The following is a 23,925-nucleotide window of genomic DNA, read 5'->3' on the forward strand; positions in this document are numbered from 1 at the left end:
GTACTGGGTGGCTACCCACCTGCTGAAACTCAACCAGTAGAAGTTGGGTGATGCAGCAGGACAATGACCTTAAACATTGAAGAAAATCTACTACAGAATGACTTCAAACCAAGGAAATGTACCATTTGTAGTGGCCCAGACCAGAGATGTTGTGGAATAACCTGAAGAGAAACGTTCATACCAGACATCCAATAAGAATATGACTTTTATAAGGAAGAATGGTCCAAACTTCATCTGAATGTTGTGCAGATCTGATCAGCAGCTACTGGAAGAGCTTATTTGAAGTTAATGCTGCCCAAGGAGGTTCAACCTGTTATTAAAGCCAAGGGTTAACTTACATTTCCAGAAGCACTGTTAATGTTTGATGGGTGTGTTCCATAAAGATATGAAGGATTATAATTATCAAATTGTTGTTGTTATGTAAGTAAATTGTGTTTCTCTTAGATGAAGATCAGGTCATTCCAAAGGGTTCACATACTTTGTCTTGCTACTACACATTACATAAATGAATCAAGTGGAAAAAAAGAAATATATTTGAGCATGAGGAAACTTTTTATCCAGTAAAATCAACTTATTTACCATAAAATCCAGAATATTCCAACTCTAACAGATCTCACTTTCAGTGGGTGCAATAGTATAGCTTTAGACTAAGGTTAAAAATAAAATGAAAAAATACAAAAAAAAACAAAAAAGGGAGACCCCCCAAAAAAGAAAGCTTCCATTTCTGTTTAAATTAGATTAAAATTACTTCCGTAATTTATGAACATGTGAACATCTCAAATTAATTTTATATTGGGTGATTTAATGTTTTACTATAAGGGTGCGGTGCGGCTCAATTGTATCGATTTCTGAAATCTACCGGATACCATAACGTTACTGTCGCAAACCCCGAGTGTCGTGAACACTGGCCGCCCACTGAAGATGGCGGCGGAGCTGCATCCGCGGAGCGGAAAGCTGATCGGCCTGTCCAACTCGAACCGAACCGCTCGGCGCAACCAGCCAGTCCAGGAGTTCAACCACGGCCTGGTGCTTAGCAAGGAGCCACTGAGGGACAGAGATGTCTTCACTGTCCGCATTGATAAGAAGGTAAGCAACAACAGGCCGCCGCCGCTGCTCCTCCAGAGCGGGGCGAGAGCAGCGATAATGCGGGAGCAGCGCTGGTGGGACGGGCCGGGGGTCTGTCACTGTCCGCAGTGAGGAGCTCCTGCTGTTCAGGGCGGTTCATACGGCTTGACAGCGACCAAGGTTGTCGGGATTGTTTAGGCGAATTATGCACTTTGTCATAGATTTAGCAGGGACACAGAGGCTTAAGAAACACCTTCTTATGTGTATAAATGTTAAACGGATCGCTGAGCTAACGACAACCTGCCCGGGGTGCCTCGGTGCAGGCAGTTAGCCATGCTAATGAGCCGTTAGCAGTAGCAGGCGGTGTGATTCCGGGCTAGCCGGGGCTAGCTTTTCTGGAAGGTGCTATGGGTGCTCTGTCGCGTGTTGACAAAGACTTGGTGTTGTTTATTGAGCCACAGGAGTGGAGTAACGCCGGCTAACGGAGCTGTGGGGGTGACTGTCATCGGTGCCTGTCAGCCTCTCTGCCGGTCTGTCTGTCCCGGTGGCTAATAATGCTGCAGTGCTCAAACCAGACCGGGCTGTCATAGTGACTCAAAGGCTTATGTTTGAACCTAAATAGACACAAATACGTAGAATCAGCCACTGCTTTCTGTTTCCAGCGTCACCAATGATAATATCCAGAGTTGCATGTTTAAGGACTGAGCTTGTCTCCTTAATATTTACACACATCTTGAGCCAAACACAAAGCACATTCAGACATTACTAGCTCTGACCAGGCAGCGTAATGCATGAGGAGTTTGACCACTAACAGGTATAACTCATTAATTACAGGTATTTAAACATGGATTCTTAATTGCTGGGACATTTGCTGTCATAATACTTTTTGTTACTATTTATTTGTATTAATTTAAAGGTATTTTACAATATAAAATGACAAACTTAACATGACCAATTGGAGTTTACATTTCTTATGCAACTGTCCAGGTTGTCATTAGATTCATCCAGACATGATAGACTGCTTTGTGTTTGCAGTGAATGTCATCCATTTCTCTCAGTTTCTGGGAAAAGTCTCCCCCTCCTTCCTCAGGAAAAACATCATAATTTCTGTATTTAATTTTTAAAAATATTGCTTTAACTTTAGTGGTTTACTGTTGTTTGTGCTGTATGCTCTTGTCTCTCCAAACCGTGTCAATTCCTGTGCAACGTGTTTACAGTGTTTGGCTGTTCTCAGTGTAGGATAGCTTGTCCGTTGTAATGGCTTCTGCCTCTGCGCCCTGCCAACCTATTGGGTTTATCAACAACATGGCAGCTCTGGAGCGTGTGCCAATGCCAACTGGGCCACACACCCTTCTAAACAACAGTGTGTCCGGCCAAGACCCCTGCGCATAGATAGGTTATTTTGAAAATGTACCATGCAGAGGCCGGGCTGCATGAGTGCCAGTAAAGCAAAACATCCAGGTTAATAGCACCTACTGTATATAAACGATTACCCATCCCTTATGGCTCTCATAAACAGCCTCATGCTCTATCATGACATGCATTGCCTTTCTCAAAATCAATAACTTTCCATCACAGAGCACACAGACTGTTATGACTGCCCATCCTGTCCACTGACATCCACTAAGCTACAGTGGAAGTTGGAAAATGAGTGCAAGAGAGCAAATGACATTATTTATTACTTGCTGTCAATGGTTTTGGGTTTGTATTTAAGACTGGAAGAAGTAACTTTACTGTGGTTTAAAAAGTGATCCAAACGGATGATCCAAGTTTACTTTGTGTATTAGTTAGAACTAATTAGATTTTAAACTGGAGCTGCCCTGTAGCCTTAATCAGTCACAGGCAGTTAGAGCTGAAACAGTTAGTTGATGTAATCAATCAGTCGCAGCCGTATACCCAACATTAGCCTTGAAATGCATCTTCATTATGATATTGTTGTTTTATTATTTTTTTTGGCAATATTACCTCTACTGGTGCATGTCAAAGAAATACAAGTCAAATTAGCAATTGAATGGAGGTATCAGTAAATTTAGTATTTTAAAGCCCAGATTGTTTTTCATATTTGACTTACAAATGTTCATATTCGTTGAAATTTGTACAAGCTTTTAAATTGAATGCATGCCAATCAAAATGAGTTTAGTGTGTCACTTTCTTTGTCCAAATCCTGCCTATATTTTGGCTGTTAACATGTAAATTTATTCAAAATTTTTGTTAGTTATTGTGTGAATTGTGTTCCCCTCTCCTGTTCAGGGTTCAGTTGTTAGATGTGTGTGTGGATGGTCTGAGAGCTTTTTCTGCTCTGCATAGTCTTAGCAATGCGTCTCGGGCACCGCGTTTGAATTTAAAATCGCATGCAGTTAATTTTCCATTCTTTTAAAAAGCTGTTCAGTTGTCCTACTTGGCATGTATGGTTGTGTCCTGTAGTTATTGGGCTTCTGAACAGAGAGAGACTGAGAGGCAGACACCCACAGGCTGCTGTTACATAAGTGAGTGAGCGAGCGAAGGAGATGTCTGTCTCCTCCACACAGCGACCCGGTCAGGCTGAGTTACTACTAAATCTGTTAACCTAGATACCCGGGCTGTCGTAGCACACTGCCTTACATAGCACCTGCCATGGAGCTCAGGAGGACACCAGGGGAACAGATGAAGGAGAGGAGGCAGACAGGACAACATTTTTCAAAATAATATTGATCTCAAAGGAAATTTCGTTTTGTTCTCTCTTTGGCACAGAGGTGAGCTGCAGAGAAAAGAAAAAAAAAAAATCACAGGAGGTGGCAGGGCTTCAATGTTATGGCCAAGGTCACTTCATCAGGGTGGATTTCTGCCAACTTAAACTAGAGTCCTGTGGAGAAACTGGGAGAAGAGGAATTGTTGGATATTGATCGTACAGTTTAGATTACATTTGACTAAATTCTCTAAAGCCTGAAGCACAAACTGCAGAGCTTTTTGTAGCATGTTTTTCTCCCAGGCCAGCAGGTGGAGGGCAGCGAGCCAGGAGATCGCTCGTCCTCGGTGAGATGACGTGGGTTCATGCCCCCGTGTTCGCAAGCATCTGTTGGAGTGAAGTGTCTCTGAGCAAGATTGTGAATCTCCACCAGCTGCACTGACTCTGTTATAGCTGACACTGCAGTCTGTCATCCACATTGTGGGGGCAAAACAAATACCCCCAGAGATCAATAAAGCATCACATTATTGTGATTATGTTGAGTTTTGTGTTTCTGGGAAGAAATGGATATCTTAGGCTGCTTGTTACGTGATAGGAGTCCAATGTCATGCAAAGACAAGGAGTTTTGCAGTTAAACGTTTGTGTGCTAAGAGATGTGAGATCATTGGTGTTTTCATGTCTTGAATATGTAAGATCATGGAAGAGATGCTGTTTGCTTAAGGATTGTTTGCTCTGTGTGCATCACAGCTGGACCACATGAGCATCTGTGCCGGTAGCTCATATTCCTGATATTGTTTCTCTCACTATACAGAGTGAAAAAAGAAATTGGAGAAAGGAGCATTGTCTACGTCTCGAGCCCACATTGTTTTCAGTGGCATTTCATGTACTGTAGATCGTTAACCACCTAGGTAGTATCCAGTCATTTAGGAAACCTGTCACCTGAAAACTCATGACGACGTGGAGTTAAAATTCCCGCAAGCTAGATGAGTGATGCAAGGACCCTGAAATTTTCTAAGTATCAAATTTAAACAAGTGTATTACCAACATGTTTGGTACATTGCTAAAATTGCAATTTGTGTTGGAGGCACCTTCAGAAATTACAATTTTTTTCAATGAAATAACATTCGTCTTATTAAGCTTCAGAGAAATTGAGCTGTAGTGCAGGAAAAGCCAAATATTTAATGAGCTCTTACCTATTTTCTGTATGCACTTAAAGGAAAAATAGAGAGTATGTGCACACCAGGTTAAAGCTTACAAAACTTTATTGGATCAATAAGGGCAGCATGTCAACCCTATGGTCCTTGCCGGGCAAATGGCCAACTTGTCAACACTCCTCTGATGTCATGGTCAACAGATCAAACAAATACACATACACTTGTTATATGACAATAAGGATCGTGTTACAAGTCTTATACATATAAATATATATATTTTTAAGTCAGCTGACTGTGATGTCAAGCTGGATGTAATACTTTCCTTTTTGTTCTTTGATCTGGTATCCTGCGCCAGCTCTAAATATAGGAAGGGATGTGAACTAGGGTTGTGCCAATGGACGATGATATCGGTCCAGAACGATCACCGATTGCTCATGCCTTTGCAAATGTCAAAGCCATATTTCATTTGTTTTCCAATGAATATTTTAACTTATTTGTCGTATTAAATTCATACTAAATTTAATTTGCCTGTCACAGTTTAACGTATATAACCATATAACCAATGCTTGCAACACGCACATACACGCACACCCCGATCAGCTGATTGTAATGAAGCCGCTTGTTGTGTGTATAGAGCTGCTGTGATTTAAGAGCGGAGGAGACAGACAGACACGTCATTTAGTTCAGTTTCTTATCCTGCTGCTTTTTATGGCTGTAAATAGATCTTCTGGAGTCAATGAGGGAGAGAGACACACCAGGGGCTGCAGGAAGATGTTTTAAGTTGGGGGTGCTGGAGTGGGAGGAGCTTTTTTTTTTTTTTTTTTTTTTTTTTTTTGCAAATACATGTTGGAGCTTATTTTGTAAAAATTCATATTCGGTTTTTCTCCATACACATACAACATAGGCCTACAATGCTACTTCAACACAGACCAAAACAACGTCTAGAAAAACATAGAAACACAATAATGCCATAGCTTTGCAATACACGTCCATAAGCCCATTGCACATGGCACACAATAACATATCTAAATATGTACATTTTTCAACAAAAGGTATATCAGTGTGATGTTTTAAGTTAAATTAATTATTAACTGCTTTGGCGGCAGCTTACAATAGTGCATCATCAAATGTATGCCTCTATTGTAAACAGGTCCAAAAGCTCATTGTGCACAGAACACAAGTACACATCCAAACATGCAACTGTTCAGCGGCAGTTTGTAATAAACCAGACATCTTACCTTGAGCTGCAGACAATGTGCTCCGGTAGTTACAATAATCCAAAACTGGCCTTGCGCTTTTGGTATGTTGGGTTTGGATGGGGCATGGATGTCCAATGAGTTCACAACGTCACTGTGGACAAGCATCAAGGAGAGGTGAGTCAGTCTTCTGGGTCATGGTGGTGTAGCCGTGAGGAGGCCACAGAGATGAGCAGGCAAAGAGAAGTACTCTAAACTTCCAAAACGTGTCCTGCGGTTCCCTGCTGTTTGGCAGCAGCATCAGACAAGAGGGCGTTAATTGGCACTTTACTTAAAGCAGCATGCCTTTGTATTGGGTCGGTGTGCAATTTAGATCTGTCGTGCTCTTTGACTTTTTCAATTGCTTTAAAAGCCGCCCTTCACCAAGAGGTTGTCAGCCCTAAAACTGTCTTCATCTATCAGTTTTTTTCCCCCCCACTGATTTCATACAAGAAAAACACACAACCTGATCACTCTCCGCCACGTACTGCAGCCAATTCCGTTTAGCACACCAAGCTGGTGCAGATTCGTGAATGAAAGTTTCTTTTTCCAAAACGTCTGGCAGGAAATGTGAAGTTAGGTGGCTGGAAAGGCTCCTCCAATGCCGCCCAGTCAGTCCGAGCCCGGCACCTGGTAGCCGCCGGCTGATACTCCGCTCGGTGCAGTGGCGACGGTCTCTCCGTCCAGGACACAAAATCAAAACCAAACGAAACGCGTTTTTGCGCCATTGTGATTTAATCCGTGGCACAATCCGTATGTCTCCCCTAAACCCTGAACCCTGAACAGACTTAATTGGCATCACCTGGTGAGCGATTGATTAGAGTTGCCATGACCCGCCCTACTCTGCCTCTGATTGGTTAGTGATCTTTGCCTTTGTTGGATGGATTGGCTGAGGAGTGGGTTTAGATTTAGGTAAAAATACGTCATTCTGAGGCAGAGTAGCACTGGTCATGTCAACGCCATTAAAAAAATAAAAGATCCTCACGCCTAGGGGGTGCTGCACTTACTTCCCGCGGCCATGGGGCCGGACACGCTCGCTCTTTTGAGTCACACCTCTTTCTCTATTGCTCATAGGGTAATTTAACGTGCCCCCCCCCCCAGCCCTAGCCTACTGTACTCATACATATCTGGCAACCCTGATGTGCACACTACTACCTTTCTGCATCGATGTGCTTTCAACATCAGATTTTGGGATGGTGATTCTACTTTACATTGGTCTCATCTTTAAGCAGAGTACTGGTAATGATGAGTGAAGTTGTTTCACCCTGTGTTCTTGCAAACTGCTGAAACTCCAATAATCTCTTCTACAGTTGACAGCTGAGTTTTCAGTCGTGTGTTAGTGTGGCCGCACTGTCCTGCTTTTTTTTTTTGCTTTTTTTTCAAAGCTTCGTTCTTCACTGATAGAGTGACTAAAAATAACAAGATGGATCATACAACAAGGCACACTTCATCTTCCGTAGATATCTACCTGCAGTTTTTAGCACAGTACCTGATTCTTTCAACAGCAACTCCCACATCACGGCTCAGATGCTTCCACACTGAGTCTTTTTGTGGTCAGAGAAGCAGCTGCTGACAAATGTGCTGTTACTGCTCTCTGCCTCTGAATCTGTTGTGAACATGGGGCTTTGCTTACTTGTGAAGGCCATGATGAGTATGTATTTTTGACATATTTTTGACCTAATTGAACCTTTCCTCTTTTCGGCCTCAGGTGAACTCGTGGAGCGGTTCCATTGAGATTGGCGTGACGGCACTGGACCCCGCCGCGCTGGACTTCCCCAGCAGCGCCACAGGCCTGAAGGGCGGCTCCTGGATCGTGTCGGGCTGCTCGGTGCTGCGTGACGGCCGCTCGGTCCTGGAGGAGTACGGCCGGGACCTGGACCAGCTGGCCGAGGGCGACCGCGTGGGCATTCAGCGCAGCTCCCGCGGGGAGCTCCACCTCTGGGTTAACGGCCAGGACTGCGGTGCGGCCGCCAGCGGCTTGCCGCCCAAGCTGTGGGCAGTGGTGGACCTGTACGGCAAGTGCACTCAAGTGACGGTGGTGAGCTGCGAGCCGCCGCCGCCCTCCGCAGAGAGGGAGAGAGAGACAATAGAGCGGGAGGAGGAGGAGGATGAGGAGGAGGAGGAGGAGGAGGAAGAGGTGGTGGTACGCGGGGGTCGGGAGGATGCAGGGATCACGGCACTGATGAATGTGGCAGCAATGAATGGAATGATGAATGGAGATGAAGGTAGGGAGCGTTTGTTTTATGGTTCTTCTTTCCCTACTCTGTAGGTTGGTTTGTTTTCATCTGTTGTGTCCCTTTCACTCCTCTCCTGCCAGTGCCTGAGCTCAGCTGCAGTCACAACAGACCAGACAAGTTCCCCAACAACCTGGAGCCTGACACAGGTGAGAAAATCCTCCTGGGATCAGTTGATAGACATTTTGCAATATGACCAGCACTGACAGCCATTCTCATCTTCCTTTCTATCCCTAGTTCTCACCGAGCACCAGCTCTTCGACGTGTTCAACAACGCAATAGTATCTTTTTATCGCTCTGAGGATGAGGGCGGAGGGGAGGATGGAGGAGGTGGAGGAGGAGCAGGAGGAGGCAGCGGTGGAGGAGAAGGAGGAGGAAATGCAGGCACTGACTCCTCTTCCAGAAATGACAGAGGGAGCAGCAGTGGAGGAGGTGCAGTGAACAGCGACAGTGGGACAGGGACGACAGGAGGAGGAGGAAGTGGTGGTAGCGGTGGAGAAAGTGGAAATACTAATAACAGTCCTGCAAGTAACGGAGGGGTGGGGCTGGGGGCTCTGACAGGTGGGATGACCACCAATGACGCGCTGCTCTTCCACGAGAAATGCGGCACGTTGATCAAACTGAGCAACAACAACAAGACGGCGGAGCGGAGGAGACCGCTGGACGAGTTCAACAACGGCGTGGTGATGACCAACCGGCCGCTCCGACACAACGAGATGTTTGAGGTGATCACAAACACACAAGTCAATGCTCGGATTTTTGCTCATTTATAAATAATGTAGTGACCCGATAATGAGTTATGACTAACTTGTTTAAAGTTATCAGTACAGTTGTTTGACTAAGTCAGGAAGGAAGGCTAAGTAAACATCACACTTTTCTGTCCGAACACTTTGATATTGAGAATTTGACTCAGAAATAAAGATGCAACTAATGATTCTATATATAATTTTAAGTAACTTTTTTTAATTTTAACCCAAAGATACTAAATTTACATTTATTTGAAACATAAAAAAGGAGCATATTTTACATATTTAAAATGATCGAACCAGCAAATGTTTGACAATTTTGCTTTATAACGGTCATAAATGACTCATCATTTTTCAGAATTGTTGTCACTTCTCTGTGGATGTGCTGTCTTATTAAATGACTAATGACTAATGACAGTTGTTCCTGACACTGTGTGTGTGAGAGAAATTATCTGTTATGGCCCAGCAGGTAAAGGTAAGGAAGTTGTAGAGACTGTGATTCAGCCTGTGGAACCAGGAAAAGAAACATTTATTTCACCACCACCGAGTAAAAAAACAAAAATAAAGATCCAGTCTCACATCAGGATATTGTTAGTATATTGATACACAGCCCAGCTGTAATCAACAGAGATCAACACTGCCGTCCAAGGGGTGCAGTCGTGTGTGATGTTGTGCTGCTCGAGGCTGCACGGGGGAAAACCATGTTCTGTTCGGACTAAAATGTAACTGAAAATTAATAATTAAAAACTATTCGTACCAGAAGAGATTAAATGTGTTTCTGTCGTTTGTTTGTTTTTTTCAGATCCGTATTGATAAGTTGGTGGACAAGTGGTCAGGCTCAATAGAGATTGGCGTGACCACACACAACCCCAACAACCTGGACTATCCTGCAACTATGACTAATCTGCGCTCAGGTAACACACACACACACACACACACACACACACACACACACACACACACACAAACAACACACAACTGCATTAAACAAAACAAGATACTTTCTTGATCTTTGGGTAATTAATGACATTATCTGGCTCAGGTACAATCATGATGAGTGGCTGTGGGATACTAACCAACGGGAAAGGAACCCGCAGGGAATACTGTGAATTCAGCCTTGATGAACTCCAGGTTGGTAACCACACACACACACACACACACACACACACACACACACACACACACATACATACTTCATTCTGCCACCTACCGTGCAAGTATTCTGTTTTTATAATCTCCATCAAATTCTCCCATCGTGTTTTAGGAGGGAGATCACATAGGGTTGATGCGCAAAGCCAGCGGCGCGCTCCATTTCTACATCAATGGCATCGACCAAGGTGAGACACATCAAGAGGACTCACGAGGGAAAGAAAGCTCAGTGCTGGGAGGGTGGGGCTGAAAGTGGATGGAATGATATTATTTTCATGGCTATAAAAAGGCACCAACTGATGGGCTCAGAACAGAAAGATGGGACCAAATAGAACATGAACAGATCTACCTGTTTCAGATTTGTATTATATTTTTGTTGTTTTGCTGTGATCCCATGATGCTGCGTAATTATGTACTTATTGTAAAGTAGATGTACTACCCTCCTACTTACAATCAATACTTAAAAACATAAATTGGACATAAGAAATACTGTAATTGAGAATGTACCTCTGTTTCCACACGATGTATTTCCAGGTGTTGCAGCAGCGCAGACCCCTGGCGTGGTCTACGGCGTGGTCGACCTATACGGCATGGCCGTCAAAGTCACCATAGTCCACAACCACAACCACAGTGACCGACTCAGACGCAATAATGCCATCATGAGGGCTTTATCTCCCGATGTTGGTCGACCCCGGCCGTCTCTTTCCCTCACTCCGGACCCAGAGGGGCCCGACCGCCTGCTCTTCCACCCCAACTGTGGCCAGAAGGCCGCTATCATCAGTGACGGGAGGACGGCGCTGCGGCCACAGTGAGTCCACCTCCTCCTGATACTTGAAAAAAATAAATAAATACACTTTTCTTCAAAACTGTTTCTTTCTATCAAGAAGAGGAGCTGGACCCAAATGTCAAACTCTGTTTAAACAGAAGTTCCTCAACAATAATTTCACAGAAATAAAATTACGATAAAAATTTTTTGATCAAAGGATATATAAAGAATTCAGGACTATGGAAACATAAATGTAGGTGTGAAAAAAGCCACCAAGGTTTGCAGTATCTTTAGCACAAAACACTGATGTACTCACAGGTTAACAACATTATTTCCACAGTGCGACTGACGACTTCAACCACGGCGTGGTCCTGAGCAGCCGGCCTCTGCGCTCCAATGAGGTGTTCCAGGTCCGCATCGACAAGATGGTGGACAAGTGGGCGGGCTCCATTGAAATCGGAGTCACAACACACAACCCTGCATACCTGCAGCTGCCCTCCACCATGACGAACTTGCGCTCAGGTAAAAGAAACAATCTTTTCATCTTTTCAGCGCTGGACTACGCTGAGGTACCTGATGAATGTTTTTTAGAGTTGAATAATGAATTAAACTCATAATAAACAAATACATTTGTCTGTAAGTCACCGGGAGTGTGTGAGATACCTTTCAAACAGATTGCTGTGTTGTGTTTTCCAGGGACTTGGATGATGACGGGGAATGGCGTGATGCACAACGGAACCACAATACTGGACGAGTACGGACACAACCTGGACCGGCTCAAGGTGAGCGAGTTACCCAGCTGTCAGTCGTCAGTCGCTCCTGTCACTCTGATCCTTCCCTCTGCTAGAAAGTTTTACTGCTGCTTTCCTTACGGTCTCTTTTCCCCTCCCGCAGGCAGGTGACACAGTAGGTGTGGTGAGGAAAGAAGACGGCAGCCTCCACTTCTTTGTGAACGGCGTGGCTCAGGGCCCGGCGGCCTGGAACGTCCCTCCCAGCGTCTACGCCGTGGTCGACCTGTATGGGCAGGCTGCTCAGGCCACCATCATGGACGACATGGGTGAGAGAGAGGGAGGCAGAGAAACGGTTAGGAAGCTAGAGTGACTTTGAAGTTGAGCATCTGACTATTTTCCCCTCTTTCGCCTCTCCCTGTCTCAGTGGACCTCCCCCCTCTCCCAGAGGACAGCTCAGAGGGGCCCACAGCCATGTCCCCCGGGAGCCCCTGCTCAGTAGCCGGGGCAACCACGACCAGCGACCTGCGTTTCCACCAGCTACACGGCACCAACGCAGTCATCACCAACGGGGGGCGCACCGCCCTGCGTCAGAACTGCCGCAGCGAGTTCAACGACGCCATTGTCATTTCCAACAGGTGATGAAACGAATGATCCGCGGGTCAGAAAACGTAATAACTGCCACATGAACTGGAGACTCTTCATAGACTCTGCTATTGAGGAAAGTTGTTGTTCAGTCACGCCTGTTGCGGGTTGCTGTTGGTAATACTCCAGCACATTGGAGGCAGCACATTTCACACTGTGTTTATATTTTCATGTATCAGAATCAGTAGTGTAAACCCAGAGGCCCTGCTTTTTAGCAGCTGGTACAATTTTCTGGTTTCTCATAATGAGCTGCTCAGATTCACAACAGGCTTCCACATCAATTCTGCCATCTGTGCCGCAGTTTTAACTGTGGCATTGCGCTAATTAAATCTCATTTGAGGCACAGACTGACAACAACCCAGCCGAGACATTACGCGTTACACTATAACGCGTAATTATGATACACACAAGATGTGTTTTTGTCTAACTTGTCCACTACCAGTCATTGTTAGTATTAATGTGGTTAAAAGGTCACGAGATACAAATGATTAGTTTGGGATGGTGTCAAAGATAAAGAGGGCACTTCTGTGTAGAAGGTTGTGAATAAGTACTGACATTCGGTTCCCATTCCCATGAGGCTGCAGCGAGGACTAAAGGGCGTTCAGCTCTCTCAGGATTTTAACTCGTCACCTCCACGTTGTTGTAGGTGCCTTCGAGATGGAGAGCTGTTTGAGATCATTATTCAGAAGATGGTGGACCGCTGGTCGGGTTCAATAGAAGCAGGTGAGGTGTTTCTGTCCACTGGGGAATCCAGCTGCTCATGTTTTTTTTTTTTTCTTCCTCTCTCTCTCTCTATATTCTCTGGTATCAAACATTTATTTTTCTAACATCATTTTCGATGTTACAAGCACATGTATCTCTGTGTAATCACTGCTGTTGTACTGTGTGTCCAGGAGTGACAGCCATCAGGCCAGAGGAGCTGGAGTTTCCAAACACTATGACTGACATCGACTATGACACTTGGATGCTCAGGTAGTGATGCGCTATGAGAATATGATGTATTACCATCTTTTTAAAGTTTTCAACCTTTTTCACCTGGAACCTTCAAAACAAGGAACAACAGACAGACAGACAGACAGACAGACAGACAGACAGACGTGGAGAGCTTGCCAGAAAAAACTAAAAACATTATAAGGTTGTGGGATTCATTCATATCTTTAGCATGTTGTCTAGTGTATTTCCTTACATTGAAACAGCTGTCTATCGATGTCGGAGACAACACATTCAACTTCTGTTGTTTGAATTTGAATTTTGGTCACGAGTCAACCCATTGTTTACATTTGGATCAGGGATTGCAGGGAGTCCAACTCCTCAATTCAGAATCTTTCTTTTTTTGCTTTCCTCCTTCGCTCACAGTGGAACAGCCATCATGCAGGATGGCAACACGATGCGCAACAACTACGGCTGCGACCTTGACTCCCTGACCACGGGCTCACGGATCGGCATGATGCGCTCAGCCAGCGGCGACCTCCACTATTACATCAACGGCGTGGACCAGGGTGTGGCCTGCTCCGGTCTGCCACCGGGTACAGAATAAAACCAGGGGCTGCAAACAGATGAGGCTGAATTACCACTGGCTTGAGTATAAGTGTATCTAATACTTCACCTCTCTCTCTCTCTCTCTCTCTCAGAGGTGTTTGCAGTGATCGACCTGTATGGTCAGTGTGTTCAGGTGTCCATCACCAGCTCCTCAGGCCCGCTGGACAACAGCATGTGTACCAGCAACATCACTGAGAAGAGCTTCCCCATTCACTCACCAGGTACTCAACAGGGTCTTTACACAGGCCTGGAAGAACATGGAAAAATAGAGTCTGATTATTTCTAGATCTTTTAAGTATTGATGTTATATAAAAAGTCTGTAGAAGGTTTGGGAAAATAACTACTTTGTATAATTACTACCAAGACTATGTTTAGTGTTGTGGGATTCTGAAAAGGAAAATGATTAAGAACACACAGGTAAAGCATTAAACCTCTTGTTTAAAAGTAAAGAAATAAACAACAAACTGGAAGAAGAGATTGATGACAAAAAATGTCACATATCAATTGTCCTCAAAGCCTCATGTCACATCTTGTGTGTGTGTGTGTGTGTGTGTGTGTGTGTGTAGTTGCGGGCGTTGCTCATCGGCTCCACAGTAAACACGGTAAAAACGTGGTGCTGCTGGGTGAGGGCTGCCAGGCCGTCAGAGTCGGAGGTTACGCTCACGGCATCGTGTTCAGTGCGAAGGAACTCAAAGCGGACGAGTTGTTTGAGGTAAGAGACGGTTCAGAGCACTTCATCAGAAAATTAACCTGACACCTACTTTAAATATTATGCTACATTAACCTCTTAAATACCAGTGCCTGTGTATATTAGAAATAAATTTCCGTCAGTAAAAATGAGCAGCTCGTACTTGTTTTCCTCTCCTTCCTGATCTCCTCCTCTCTGTTTCTGTCTCTGTCTCACTGCAGGTAAGGATTGATGAAGTGGATGAGCAGTGGTGCGGTTCGCTGCATATCGGTCTGACCACGCTGGCACCTCCGGAGCTGCCGTCCTGCCCGCTGTCGGGTCTCTCCCCCTCCCTCCCGCATCTCCGCACCAAGGTCACCTGGCTGCTCTGCGGTTCTGAAGTCCGTCGCAACGGCGCGCTGCAGCGCCAGAACTACGGCTGTTCACTGGACCGACTGACGGTGAGCTGCACCCTCCGCTCTCTCAGCTGTGACCTGAGCTTACAGATAAAGCTCCTCATGTTTACTTGTTAGGTTTACAGTCCGTACAAAATGTTGTGGATTGCTTAAAGCACAGTTGGATCTGGTTTCAGGTCGTCTCAAGGAACTTTAAACCCTGTATGACGTCCTCTTCTGCCTCACATTCATTGACCCAGCCCCTCTGGCTGTTTCAAAGCCCTGATTTAAGATGATACGGTGTTATCAGAGCCTGAGTCTTCCGGAGAATCACAGACAGAAATCAGTATCTACCTCTTTTCTCAGCTTAAAACGCAAACATTTCACTCCTTTTTATGTGAAGTCTGTTCTTCTTCTTTCTTTATCCTCTTCTCTTTTTGATTTCATTTCTTATCACTTTGGTTTTTGATTGTTTTTTTTATTGTCAAATAAAATAAAAATTGGGAAAAAACAGCAGGATTCCTCACAGCTCAGGCAAAATAATGCATTAACAATGAAACATTTCACAGGGAGAAATTTGGTTATTTAATGTTGACTTTAAGGTAACACAAGGCAAAGACACTCAGACCTTATCAGTACCTGTGCTGAATATTAAGGAGCTGTATCATAATCACCTTAACCCATCAGTATTCAGGCTTAAATCTGTCTTCATTTTGTTCTATGGTAGATGAGCTAAAAGAGATATCATCTTACATTTTTGATTATAGACTAATGTTTGGTGATTAACAGTTCTTGCCTGAAACGGATCACACCCAGATTAATTAAGATTATTCATCTTATGAGATAGACAAGAAAAAGTCTTTTTAATCAAATGAACACTCTTGAAAATCACTTCGTTGCTTTAGGATTCTTATCTTCAACACATTTTTTTTATCTACATTTTAGTTTGAAATACAATAACCCTGTATTTTTAAACAGAAAACACAGTTTGAAACATCAGACGATCGATCACCAGCCGTTTACATCAGCACACATCACTACACTCTCTGCATACAGTGGGTGCTGTGCTCTCCGAGAAGACACCTGTTTCTAGATTTTTCATTTTATTTTCTGGACAAACTAAACTGTGAGCATGAATATTTAGTCTCTCTCGACTCCCGGAAACAACAGACGTCAAGACTGAATGTGTGTTTCCAGGTTGGGAACCGTGTGGGTGTGAAGAGGTGCAGTGACGACACCATGCACATCTTCATCGACGGAGAAGACATGGGACCTGCTGCTACTGCAGTGGCCAAGGTACGTACACACACACACACACACACACACACACACACACACACACACACACACACACACACTTATCTACAATGTGCACATCCACATTAGAGTAATAGCTACTTGGCCCCACACTGCCATTCAGCTCCTTTCTCTTGCTTCTTGCAGAATGTGTTTGCAGTGTTGGACCTGTACGGGCGGATAACAGCGGTGTCCATCGTCAGCTCCTCGTTGATGGAGGACATGGAGAGCGTCAAGGCGCCCTCGCTCTCCTCAGACAGCTGCAGCGAAGGAGAGGAGGACAGCACCCCTGTCAGAGAGGTAGGAGCCAGAGGAGAGTCTGTCAGCGAGATATCCTAAAGTTACAGAGCAACATGGCTGACATCTGGACAGTTTGGACCGAGAACTAGTTCAGCAGATTAGTTTGATTTTAGTTTAGTATTTTTTAGATTTTAACCCCTTTTTCAATCAAGTGTTAATTCACCACATCCCTGAATTTCCTCAGGCTCTACATGTCATCTCTTGCTGCCTCCAGGTTGAGGCTGAGCCGTGTGCACTGGTGCCCACCGTCATGGCGTTCCTGGAAAACCACGGGAAAAACATCCAGTTGTCCAACCAGAACCTGACAGCAGCCAGAGTATCGAGCTACAACCAGGGCCTGCTGGTCACCGCCCAGCCGCTGGCTCGCCAGCAGCTGTTCCAGGTACTGCCACGGTTTGGTCAGTAGGGATGAGTCTAGATTTATTTCGATCACATGCTTCATGCTAAATAAGACATGTAAAAGGACAAAAATATATCTTATTGTGATCATAGATTTCCATAATGGAGAGTGAAGTAATCTGAGCTAAATAGGTTAAAAGAATAAAGATAACTAATCCGATTGAACTCCATTTCCATCAGTGCAGTTGGTTCACATCTGATATGTTGAATATATTTAGACCCTTAAAAGATTCATGATGTCACACTTGAATGTAAACACAAAACTCTACAGAATAAGACAGTTTTGGCTGTTTTTTGTTGCCAGTTTCAGATCGACCGTCTGAACCCGTCATGGACGTCGTCGCTGTCGTTAGGGGTCATAGGTCACTCCCCCGACCGGCTCAACTTCCCCTCCACGGCGTGCTGTCTGAAACGCTCCGCCTGGCTGCTGCAGAGAGACTCTGTCTTCCACAACTCGCTAAAGGTGCGAACACACCTCAACACACAAAATCTGTGTCATATTGAAAATGTTTTCCTCTCTCTCTGACGTCTCTTCCTTTCTTCCATCATCCATCCAAACACTTCTCTCCTGGCTCATTGTTCTTTTCCTCTCCTGCTCAGATATGCGAGAACTACGGTCCTAATCTGGACACTTGTCCAGAGGGGACGGTGTTGGGTCTGCTGGTGGACGCCAACAGTTGTCTCCACCTCTACGTCAACGGCATGGACCAGGGCGTGGCGGCGCAGGACATCCCTTCACCCTGCTACCCCTTCATCGACCTCTACGGCCAGTGTGAACAGGTCTGCACAAACATGTCTGTGCACCTTGTTTCCATTGTGGTATCTTGTAGGGATTTAGGTATTTAGCTTATAGTTTTACATTTAAAAAAAGCATTCTCTTCATTCTCCCCACACTAAGCAGCACATTTCTTATCTTAAGATGTAGCTGTTTGTAGCCGGCACGGTGTTTTAGTGTGAGAAGGAAACAAAGCTTTTGCAGAACAGTTGATCACACAGTTATGTTGTCAGATGATGTGACAATTATAAAACGATTTGATCAGCAGCGCAGCTTGTTACCGGGAAATATTTGAGTCATAATCAAAACACAGTTTCATAGCTGTTTCGTTGTCTGACAACAGAAACAGAAACATATGTTAACGAGAACAACTAAACTGTGAAATTGGCTGCATTAAAAGACAGTATAGGTGATGACTGAGAGCAGGGACAGACTGAATGGACACTGTGTAATAAGCAGACTGTCTGTTGTGCTCCATATCAGGTGTTGGCTGTGATGCAGTGTCGTTATTTGCTGACCGCAAATAGGACAGGGAAGATGAGATTTATCAGTTTTCCCTCTGATGTCGGTGTTTCGTTGTGGAAGCAGATCTTTACGTCAACTAGTCGTGTAATATAAAAAGCCTTTTAAAAATGTGATGGCTGAGTGTGGAGGTAGACTCTGTCCTCTGCAGTCTCAGCTCTCAGTCTAGATCAGGTTCAGATTTCAGTCTGACCTCAGCTGAAGACCAGTCCGCCGAGCTGTTACATCACTATCACCTATAACCTAACAATGCTAATGGATGTTTTGTCATCATGGCAGGTCACCATAGTGACAAACAATGTGCCAGCTGTGGGTGGAGAGAGCGGTGAGACCCGTTGTCAGGGCGACATGGAGAAGGCCGACATGGTTGACGGTAAGAAGGCAGCACTCTCTGGTTTTTTCCTTTAAAGGGAAAGTTGAGTTTCACCCGCTGTGTCTGACTCTGTGACTGTGTTTATTTCCCAGGAATCAAAGAGAGTGTGTGCTGGACGCCCCCTCCAGAGGTCAACCCCAACAAGACCTGCGAGTACCAGGCGCTGTGCTCACGCTTCAAGGACCTGCTCACATTACCAGGTGAATTCAACCCCCACCCCCGCCGCCTTTCTGCCATGAGCTCTGTCTGTGTAAACTGAAGCCCTAACATTTGTCACCGATCTTCTCCAACGCCGCTTCGTTAAGATGGTTACTTCAACGAGGATGCAAAGTACAACCTGTGCTACTGTGAGTCCTGCCACAAGCTACGAGGTGATGAGGCGTATTACAAGAAAGGCGAGCCGCCCCGTGACTACGCCCTGCCCTTCGGATGGTGCCGCTTCGCCCTCAGGTGAGAGGATGGTCCCTCGTTCAGGTATAGGATAAAGCGGTGAGGTACAAGGAAACAGTGGTCAGGGAGAACGTTCAGAAAATGAGTGAATCCTCTTTTCCTTCATGTTTACGACTTGAAAACTTTGATTGTGTGCGTTTACTTGCTAATTTATTTTTATCTTGTAGTAATTAAAGTACAAAATAATCCCTCTCAGTAGGTTTTGTTACCTTGCTCATTGGCTCTGCTCGTTTGTGGACGTGTCTATAATTGGATGTGCCTTCTTTGTGCAGGATCAAGCCCCACTGTGAGGTTTCTAATGCACTGAAGAAGTGGCACATTGCGTACCACGGCACAAGTGTAGGAGCCCTGCGTCGCACGCTGGACCACAGCCAGCTGCTGCCTGGTAGGAAGACAACCCATTCCTTCTTTTACAAAGACACAAAGGGGTGGTCCCACCCCCACCCCCATCCCCACCCCCACCATTATTGAGCATTTTCAACTATATGTTTAACTATTTCTTTGCCATACAACCAATAGTGAAACACAGGAATATTTGTTGTGGTTTGATGCGAATGTTGTTGCTGAAAAATGCGACGCAGCTCTTTATGCTTTTGTTGCGCTCGCCTGTTGGACGAGAGCATCAAGTGTAACTGACATGTTGCAGGGACGTCGTCGATCTTCTCAGTGTCTCCGGTGAAGGCGGAGGGGCCCAACGGCTACAGTGAGCCAGAGGAGAACAGCGCCCCCGGCAGGGAGGTTCCCAGAGTGCGGCTCTCCCCCACCATGCGCTACTCCGGCTTGGAGATCTTTGCTCCCAAAGTGCAGTAAGTCCTCCTGTTTTTGTTTTTTGTTTTGTTTTTTTAAAATCCATTTTTATCTCTGTAGTCTAAAGCAGGGAACCAACACTGAATAAGAATACTCTCTTTGTCCTCCATGCAGATTTCGGGACCCCCGCTCTCACCGCTGCCACCAGGCCCAGGTGGGATTCCAGGTGTGTGTGCGTCCAGGCTCCTACAAGGTGGGACCCCAGACACTCGGCCACAGCGAGCCCCTGGACCCCCGCTTCAGCAACTCGAGATCGAGTGGATCACTAAGGAGCAGGGCGGCACGCTCCTCTACGGCCTGCTCGTCCGGATCGAGTGAACGGAGAAACAAGGGAGGCATTCGGGTGGAAGTGCGGGGGGGGGAGGAGGAGGAGGGTCTACGCGGCACTTCCTCGTACTTTTAATAAACTGACAACCAAATCCAACCCCTGCCTTGAGCAAGAGACTCCTCTGGAATCCAGATGTTCCTACTCTGGATTGTTGACAATTCAGCATTATTGATTTTTTTGTTTTGTTTTTGTTTTTTGGTTGTTTGCTCTTGGAGTCTTTTAACGGCCGGGGGCTACGGCGGTTTCAAAGAAGAACAGACACTGCCTGCACTTTATGTTTCGGACACTCGTGGGCGATTTTTTTAACTAACTTCTCATCGACACGACATGTTTGTTCATTCACTGCAGTTAGTTGTTTTTTTTAGCCACGTTTTTTTTTTCTTTTTTGCTCTCATTCTTCCCGAAATCTAATTTTCTTCCTCACAAACAGCTGTTTTTTTTTTTTCTTTTTCTTTTCACTTTTTGGCACTTGTTTTAACACTCATCCCTTCTGCTCTGGTCAGTGTTTTATTTCAGGAGGAGCTGTCCCCTGCCAACCTGCACGTTAACGGACTGTCACCTGAAGAGACTGAAACGTGGGTCAAAAAAAAAAAAAAAAAAAAGAGGAAAAAAAAAACTAAGTGACAATGTGTTCACAAAAATATGAAAAACAGAAACCCAAGAGTGTCTTGTGACTGTGACTTCTTTGGGGGGGGTGGTGGGGGGGTTCAAACTGGAGGAAGAAAAAAATGTTTACACATGTACCACTGTATGTTGCTGTCCTCTGTGTCTCCACATTAGCAGTCTGGCTACTTTCTTAGTCCTGTTTGCATTTCTTCTACGGCCCAGCCTCACCTCTTACTCCTCTTCACAAATGGAGGGAAAAAAAAAAAAAATCACAGACGTAAAAACTGTGGAGAAAACTGGAAAGTTTGACAGAAAAATTCACTTGAAAAAACCTCCTCCACCTTTTGGGAAGCTTAAAGTAGTGTGAGATACTGAATGGCAAATTACTTGTGCTACAAGTGAAAGGATACATCGTGAAATATTTAAAAATATATATATTTACTTCTATATTTGGTGGGTTGTGATACACCTACTGCTGCTGGCACAAGCGCAAAGATTTAAAAAGGAACTTTTGTACGTTTTGGGAAATAAGCTTATCCGCTTTCTTGCCAAGAGTTAGATAAGAAGATTACACCACTCTCATGTCTGTACGGTAAATACGAAGCTACAGCCAGCAGACAGCTGTCCTGGATGGTTCCCATAGAAAAAGCTCAGGATAGCGGCTGTGCGCTGATTTTTAGAGGCGGTGGGAAAAAGACATTTGACAAACCAATCACTGAGTAGTCATCCTTTTTTCTTTTTCTTTTCCTGAACTGAAAAATAAGTGTTTGAAAACACTTATAAGAAAATATAAATTTGTGTTGTTGAGTTGGGTTTCAAGTGAGGTGAAGACACATTAATGGTGTTGGCAGTGTTTTCAAAGATTTTTTTTTTTTTTTTTACTTTAACCCACCCCCCTCCTCCCTTGAAGTGCACACTGACTTTCCTCAGCTTTTCCATGGGAACCATCCAGGAAAAGTCCTGTATGGGCCAGCACCCGGTCCAGAGGTGACAACATCCACCTGTCCGCAGCCCTAAAGTTCCCTGATTAACACTTTATCTTGTTTGTTCAATCCCTACAAAGAATTCTCCAAATTATTATTTTTTTTGACCAGTTGCCAGGTAACCAGTGGAGTATACGTTGGGTTGCCTGGAAACCAGTACCAGTCCGGGACAACAAATTGTTCAGCACATAACCCGAACAACTGCGAATCTTACACTTGTTTTGTACAGATGAAACAAAGGAGATATACTGTGTTCAGCAGGGAGCTTTAGATGTGCTGGTAGGGGGGTTTGTTTCCTTTAAACGGAGAGAAGCTGGTTGTAGCTTCATGTTAGCATACATACATGTTAGCATACATACAGAGGAGTGGCATCAGTCTGCAAAAGCGAATAACTGCAATTCCCAAAATGAGAATTATTTGTTTTAAAAATGTGGTTTTAAATGGATTGAAGCCAAAGGGTTTAAGTGGTTTTCCACATCACTCCTGCTCTATCCCTTTTCCCTCCATCGTTTACATTAGATCCACTCACACCTCCGCTCCTCTGATCCATCCATCCGTCATGTCTTGACTGTTTACCGGGCAGGACCTCCAGAGCCAACCCCCCGAGGAGCGCCGAGATCAGCAGGACGCCGAGTAGTCCGCACACCACGACCTGTGCTGGTGTTTACATGTGAATGTTATCAATTAGGGCTCTGCGGTTCTATTACATCAACTGACATCATTGATTTACATTTGGTAAAAATGTTTGTACAAGGGTTTTTATTTGCTCCAAAACATCCACCTACTGACTGATTGTATGTGAACAGCTTTCCAAAGCGTTTATTTCTTTTTCACCGTTTTCTCAGTCCTGTTGCCAATTTGATAAACCTGCTACAGAACAAGATACCCCCCCTCCCCCTCCCCACAGGCACCGTTTTGATGAGTCAAACTCAAAAATAATAATTAAAGAAGCTCAGTCACCTTCTAAGAGCAGCTGTGATTTAACTGATGGAAGATCTACGGGGGTTTGGCAAAGGAAAAACTTCCAATCAAAAATGTGAAAAATATTATTATATGGGTTGTTTACGGCCCAGTGCTGCTTTGTACAATTTGATTTGTATTGTTTTTTTGTTTTTGTTTTCTGTATGTTGCGTTGTACAGGCTGTTACATAACAAATCATATCTTCCTGATTTATAAAAAATAAAAATAAACTGACAGACAGTATGCACAGAAAGATGGTTCAAAGTTGTTGTTTTTTTAGGGGGGGGGGGGTGTAAAACAAAAAGATGCCATGAAGAAAAGACAACCTACTGGTGCTTTTGGTTCCTTTTTTTTTTCACAGTTTATTTAGAGTAGGAAAGAAAAGTCCGGTCACTGACATGTTATTGCAGTGTTGCATACTTTCTCAATCACACCTTTTTTCAAAATGCTGTAGACTAATTACTCATTAAGGCCAATAGTGGGTTTTTTCATAGCTTTTTACAGAGATAGTGGCTGCTTCTGGGGCAGCTCTGTCCTGCCACGTAAGAACGGACACACATGAAGAAATTTAAAAATGCAGAGACTCAGCCGAGAGTTCAACAACTAAAAATAGACAAATTACTAGTCTGCTGTCCCACAAACATATGTAATGATGCCGTACTTGTAGCTAAGTACGGCAGCGTACCACTAACAGACAGTGATCTGCTGGATGATCCTGTTGGGTTGCATAGTCGGTTTAGTTTACTAATCCGTTGTCAGCTGTAAAGACACACTTCTGCACCAGCTTTGACTTTTAAGTTGGACCCTGAGTTTTCTTTTTGTTTTAATGTCCGCTGACTTCGAGCTGTTCACTCTGACCCTGAGCTCTTCCTGGCCCTTAAGATTCATTTCAAAGTTTCAAATAAATCAAACACTTTGGGAAAACATGCTTATTTCGCTTTTCCACAACTTTAGATGACAAGACGGATACAACGGTCATGTCCGTGTGAGGCTGGAGCCAGGAGGCAGTTAGCCTAGCTTAGCATAAAGACTGGAAACATTGGGGAAACAGGTAACCTGGCTCTGTCCAAAGTGGAAAAACTGTGCTTGCCAACACCTATAAAATCACACTTGTATATATATAAATAAGGGTGACAG

General features: G+C 44.5%; 1 protein-coding gene across 1 annotated transcript; it reads left to right on the top strand.

Moving 5' to 3' along the window:
* Window positions 1-915: 915 nt before the first annotated feature.
* neurl4 (neuralized E3 ubiquitin protein ligase 4) lies at window positions 916-23,041 on the top strand. The gene is given in 30 exon segments (XM_087177868.1): window positions 916-1,086; window positions 7,828-8,344; window positions 8,437-8,502; window positions 8,591-9,078; window positions 9,902-10,013; window positions 10,142-10,230; window positions 10,364-10,436; window positions 10,783-11,056; window positions 11,355-11,536; window positions 11,711-11,796; window positions 11,909-12,071; window positions 12,170-12,380; window positions 13,034-13,110; window positions 13,281-13,359; window positions 13,744-13,913; window positions 14,019-14,147; window positions 14,493-14,638; window positions 14,836-15,054; window positions 16,186-16,284; window positions 16,432-16,584; window positions 16,799-16,966; window positions 17,288-17,446; window positions 17,584-17,763; window positions 18,560-18,653; window positions 18,746-18,853; window positions 18,959-19,103; window positions 19,376-19,488; window positions 19,750-19,909; window positions 20,025-20,155; window positions 20,158-23,041. Coding segments are annotated over 30 exon segments (4,827 nt in total). The 5' UTR covers window positions 916-921; the 3' UTR covers window positions 20,229-23,041.
* Window positions 23,042-23,925: the final 884 nt, after the last annotated feature.

This window comes from Seriola lalandi, unplaced genomic scaffold, assembly GCF_002814215.2.
Source record: "Seriola lalandi dorsalis isolate HSWRI2012SDOR001 ecotype SW California unplaced genomic scaffold, Sedor1 jcf7180002054658, whole genome shotgun sequence".
NCBI classification, from domain to species: Eukaryota; Metazoa; Chordata; class Actinopteri; order Carangiformes; family Carangidae; genus Seriola; species Seriola lalandi.